The sequence below is a fragment of the Trachymyrmex septentrionalis genome, unplaced genomic scaffold (assembly GCF_001594115.1).
Source record: "Trachymyrmex septentrionalis isolate Tsep2-gDNA-1 unplaced genomic scaffold, Tsep1.0 scaffold83, whole genome shotgun sequence".
NCBI lineage: Eukaryota > Metazoa > Arthropoda > Insecta > Hymenoptera > Formicidae > Trachymyrmex > Trachymyrmex septentrionalis.
Window position 1 is genome coordinate 2,823,831 of NW_017306018.1, and position 5,765 is coordinate 2,829,595.

At 34.4% G+C, this 5,765-nt stretch overlaps 1 protein-coding gene across 2 annotated transcripts in view; it reads right to left on the reverse strand.

The window, feature by feature from the left end:
- Nucleotides 1-547: 547 nt before the first annotated feature.
- LOC108755098 (translocation protein SEC63 homolog) overlaps nt 548-5,765 on the reverse strand; it is an 8,634-nt gene continuing 3,416 nt past the window's right edge. The window contains exons 1-12 of one of the 2 annotated variants that reach the window (XM_018497899.1): nt 5,034-5,721; nt 4,043-4,145; nt 3,801-3,915; nt 3,613-3,718; nt 3,068-3,291; nt 2,828-2,989; nt 2,522-2,750; nt 2,302-2,447; nt 2,059-2,206; nt 1,447-1,939; nt 1,057-1,348; nt 548-976 (exon numbers count right to left, since the gene is read on the reverse strand). In XM_018497899.1, coding sequence (XP_018353401.1) covers nt 836-976; nt 1,057-1,348; nt 1,447-1,939; nt 2,059-2,206; nt 2,302-2,447; nt 2,522-2,750; nt 2,828-2,989; nt 3,068-3,291; nt 3,613-3,718; nt 3,801-3,915; nt 4,043-4,145; nt 5,034-5,157 — 2,283 coding nt within the window. In that variant the 5' untranslated portion in view covers nt 5,158-5,721 and the 3' untranslated portion in view covers nt 548-835. Of the gene's footprint in view, nt 977-1,056; nt 1,349-1,446; nt 1,940-2,058; nt 2,207-2,301; nt 2,448-2,521; nt 2,751-2,827; nt 2,990-3,067; nt 3,292-3,612; nt 3,719-3,800; nt 3,916-4,042; nt 4,146-5,033; nt 5,722-5,765 lie in introns of those variants that run through there. The other variant, XM_018497900.1, reaches the window with a different exon arrangement.

A 5,765-nucleotide genomic window follows, 5' to 3' on the forward strand; every position in this document is an offset into this window, starting at 1 on the left:
ATCAAATAATTAAAAAATTATTAATTTTATATATAAATAAAATAATTTTATTAATTCCGTTATTTAATTTATATTTATTTCTTAAACAATAACTTACCTCTTTCAAGTGCAACAACCATCATATTTAGGGAAAAGTAGAGTACAAAATAGAATTTAATTATCTGAAATACAATCGTGATGTCTAATGTAGAAATTGATCTATTATATAAAAAATATAAAATGTACTCACTTGTATTGCACGAAATATTGCGCTCATTGTTAACAGATGGTATATATTAGATCTATCTAGTTAACGATACTCTTTTAGACTGTCTTTGTAGTAGATCAGCAAATGCTTTAAATTTGTCGCGTCTATAATAAAAAGTGCAACGGTTGAGTGATCTTTTTATATGATCTGTATATGTGTGTGTGTAGCTTAAATATCTTTTCTACTTTCGCTTAACCCAGATTTGATGATATCTATTTTGTATATCGCTATAATCATGAAGAACGTGTTTATACAATGAGTTTAAGAAGATATCTTAATATAAATAGATATATTTTTTTGTACTGATATATTTTATTAGAAAACTGTATACAGATCTCAATTCAGGATTGAACACATCCAAATTGAGGATTGAACAACGATGTTAAAATAAATATTATGTTCTTTATTCACTATTACTTTCTCCACACTGACAAATCTCACCAAACTATTTTTCTAGATTGTCCACATACATCAACGATTATGCAATTCCACGTATAAAAGTCCATTGTATATGAATTCGAGAAGTAAAAAAAGAGGAAAATGCGGACTTTTAGAATATCTATTCCGATCACGTGTGAGAAACAGATATTATTCATTGTCACTAATGTCCTCGTCAGTTGTGAATTCGGAATGTTCATCAGCTGCATCCACATCTTCTGCAGTTTCTTCATCCGAGATGTCCCATTGCGGATGCTCGGTCGGTATCTCTGGTGCCTCCTTCACATCCAACTATAAAGTATCGTCGCATTGTTACAAATATAAATAATTAAAAAAAATGAGTTTTTTAGATAGCTTCTTAAATAACTTACTTTGATATCTTGAGCTTGATCAAAGCCTAGATATGAATCGCTACGTAAACACACTGTAAATGTATAAAGGCCTGGCCAGCGTGGTGCTGTGAATCTTAATTGAATCTCCTCAAACTGTGCTAAGGACGTGACGTGTATAGGGGTTGTTAATAGCGTTTGACTTTTGCGATCACAGATATAGACCCACCAATACTCTTGCTTAACATCAGGAAAAAGCGGACAATGCACTTCATGTGACAAATTACTCCTTCCCTCTAGTACTCTCTCCCGTTTGGAGATCCTCTGTTGGAATCTATTTGAAAGAGAAGGAAACGTTAAGTTCGATTGTAGAAAAGTTATATAAGTAATGATTTAATATAGAACGTAAAAAGAGTAAATATTTCTCTTTACTTTTCCCATTCGGTATCGTCGTCATCGAGAGACGCATCCTTTTTGTCATGACTATCCTCATCATCACTTCGATCGCTCTCAGCTTCACTGTCACTAACATCCGACAATTTCTCCTTGGAAGACTCTTTCTCCGTCTTATCATCTTTCTTTCTCGCATTAGGAGTATTGCTGTGCTGAGTATTGTTAGCCACAGTCTGAGACTGTGCCTGTGTATTTTTAGCAGGAGGTATCTTCTTGTTCGTACCCTTTTTATGTGACTTCTTTTGGCCTTTCTTTTGCTTAAGCCATGCCGGCTTCGTAGCTTTCGTCGATTGATTTTGTTCCTCTGAAGCTTCTTCAACCGCTTCACCGCCAGCTTTGTTATCCTCGATCATCGTTTGCTCATTGACAGAATCATCTCCAAACAGATGCTTCATATCTTTTCGCGTAAGGGATACTGTTACGGTTACAATAGCACCAGCAGTGTAGACGGTAGGATTCTCATCATCGATTACTGAAATAATATATACAATAAATTATAAAAGATACAATATCGCATAAATTATATTATTCTAATTAATGTAAATGTTTTACAGAAATAAAAGAAAATAACTGATATAAATAATGAATTACCTTCGGATCGTACTTTGAAGTCAATGTACGGCATATTTCCAAGAACTTTTATAACATCTTCATATTGACTGTCTGACAAATTTCTAAGTATCAGTCTTCGTTCTTCTCCTTTTAATTGTGCAAATTGTTGAAGACTTTTGATTTGACGCTAGGAGAAAGTCACAAATTTGTTATTAAGAGGTTTTTATCGATAATAATACAAGCATTATCGATAGATAGAATTTGTTATAGTGTCACTAATACCTTTTTCGCGTGGAAGTATTTTAAATTATCCTCCGTTATATGTGGTAATTGAAGGAGAGGGTTTTTAAACTCCCAGAATCCTTGGACAACCATTGGACACAGTTTCATACAATTTTCTATAGTTGTTATGGTTGGTACTCGCGGCACTAAAAAAAGTCATCAATGACTGGTTCCATGTATATATGTCACAAAGTTGCATTGAAAAAAATCGAATATTTACCTCTTCTGGCATAAGCTAAAAGTATAACTTGATGGACACAGGCAACCATTTCTTGAATCAAATATGGGCATTTCTTTACAATATACTGTCTATCTTTATCCAGTGTTTCTGGATTAAGTGATATACGAGATAAATGCGCGTGCAATAGTGCTCTAGCTTTAATTGAATACAAGTGGCATAATGGTACTTCCTTGTTTTTTTCTCCCAAGTTAGGTAGTTGTTTGATAAGCTGAAATATATAATATGTATATAGTAAAATTGTTCTTTAAAAAACAAAATCAAGAAATTAAATATAATTAAATTTACCGAAGGAACTTCTTCGCTGTCAGAGTGTCTCTCGACTATTTCTGCGTTACGCTTCTTGAAGAATTCAAAGGAAGCAGCGAGTATCATGATGACTCTCTTTAATGACATAGACGGCGTTTTCACGAAGAAGAAGTAATACATTTCGGTCGTTGTCAAGAGAACCTAGAGATAAATATGGACATATATAACAACTGATAATTTTGTCACATAATAAGAATTTGGCATAAAAATGCCAATTACTTGATCACCAGTGTAGCGAATACTCTTGTACCACCACATTCCTACAACCGTTGGTAAAGCAACCATGAACACTAATGCGTATAGTCCTAAGACCCATACTGAATTCTCTTTTTCAACGATCCAAGAAGGCAAAGCTATACCAAAACTCATCGCCCCTGGACCATCCGGATTTCCATATTTTTCCCAGTTTTTTCGTGCTTCATCATCCGTTAAAGCTTGGTAAGCTATTTTTGTTAATAGAAAAACAATTCAATTTATATCGAGACTTAAGGTATTAGTGATAGCAACTTAATCCTAGGATAATTTTCAAAAATTAAATCATCAAATGTTAAAAAACATCAAATATTTAATTTTTAACTGTTATAGGATTAATTTCGAATGCTGGGTACTCTAACGATCTTTATCAACCTTTCCTATACTGTATTATTATCATATGCAACAATCGTGTTAAATTTATTAAATATATTTAATAATATACACAATATACATTCAATATTTACATCGTATATTTTATATCTGTGCAGAGATCCTTTCGCATTCCTTACCTTTAGTTAATTTCATAAAAGCTTTCTCATTTCCTGTTTCTTTATCGGGATGAAGAATTAAGGAGAGCTTGCGATAAGCTTTCTTAATCTCACTTTGAGAAGAACCCTACAATCGGAATGTTTGACATCCATTTTTGTTACATAACAAAATTAATGGTATATATAAAAATTCTATTTTGTATACTTACAGGTGGTATACTTAATATCTCATACGGGTCAAAGTTGGCCATTTCGTAATCAAATTGAGACACCTTATAGGCTAAGAGCAACAGGATAATCCATCCCACAATAATTAGAAATTTCCTACAACAGTATAATATTAATCGCATATGAAAACACCAACTGTTAACTTTGTGACAATTTTCACAATTGTGTAAATGTATAATTTACATTTTGCATGTACAATACAAAATATTTAATTTTTACTTACGTAAAGAAAGCCTTGGTCTCCTTCCAAGGTTTGTTTGCATGAAGAATAACTTTCTTCTTTTTGCACCCATCGCATTGACATTCTTTGGCTAACTGATCAGGATCTGAACAAATTTAAATTAATATATTATTTTGTAAATCTTTGTTTCTTTTAACTTATCGACAAAGTATAGAGAATAGTCGAAGATATTTTCACGATGCTTATAGTTATATCATTATACCAATTCTCAAATAACAGTGTTGATCCTAAAAATCACATATATTCTTTATCTGTTTGTTCAAATGAGATACATTATATAAGATTTTCATATTTTCATATGCAATTTGACGTGAAATATATTAAACATATGTATTAAATTTTTGTAGCATAAAAAAGTCAAAACCATAATATAGATATTATATCTACATATCGCTCATTTGCTACGTCATGATTCAAAAATTGTCATTTTGAGTTGTTTGCAAAAAAAGAGAATGGAAATATAAAGAAATAAGAATATACTTAAAAAAAAATATTTCTTTTTCTCTACAATTAATTATTATATAATCAAAATTGCATTACAATATTTTAATCATTCAAAATATTGAAACTCATTTTCCGGAAAATAAATTTCAATGTTTTGAATCATTAATTAAAATATTCTAATATTTTGTCGAGTTACGTTGTAACAAACAACCGATATAACTTCAAATTACTTAATTTTTTAAGTACACAAATTACGGAATTAAACAGCTATATAATTCATTTCAATATTCTTATAGAATATTCCTCGTAGATTCTGTAACGAATATAACGTTGTGTCTCGATAAAAGAATTGAATAAAGGACCAAGGTGGAGCATAACGTAAATTGAGATTGCAAACAGCATTCATCCATTGATATACATATACAGTGGACGTGTACGTCGTTACATCTGTACGCGCTTGTAAATTACTTTGGTCTGGAAAATGGAGTTCGCCTTGATCTTTCTATTTGTCTGTCTCTTTTTTTCTAACCTTGCTTCGGGCAACGTGGCCAGAGGTAGTAAGTCCCGGGTACCAGCAGTAACGCCAAGAACGAGAGCAGAAAGTAAAAGAATGTCCCTCCGCTCTCGTCATACTGGAACTTCTGTCCGCTCATCGCTCATTAAGTACTGCGGCGTTGTTTTAAGTAGACCGTTTAAGTACATTCATTCGTAACATTATCCAGACTCGCGCGGACGTGCCGTACGACATGCAAATCAACAGTTAGCGGGACTGCCCTGTCAAGACTGCCAACTCAGCACCACTCAGCACGCGCCTTAGCCTCAGCGGTCTCCAACCTCCAACTCTCCACGCACTATCGACTCTGACGTACACGCGACGACTGCTCGCGCTCGCGATTCCTATACTGTGGACTGTGGCGTAGTCACGGTCGTGCAGTCGTGGCGTGCGGAAATAAACGGAGTTGCGGTCGCGGACTGGCGACGTCAACTGGCGATGGCAGGAGACTCGGAGACTGTCACTGTAGGACTGCCGTTGCCGACGGCGACCTGCGTCAATGACGTCGCCGTCATCGGCGTCGTCGACCCCATCAGTCCGAGTCGATGCGAAAAATGAAATTACGACCGCGATGATTCCCGTTCGCGTCCTCGTGTATGACGGTAGCTGTCGGGAGGAGAATAATTAAAGGGAGACGATTTGTGACCCACGGTGACCTCTACGAACCTACCCGATAAGAAATAAATGAGAAGAAATAAACTCGATGAG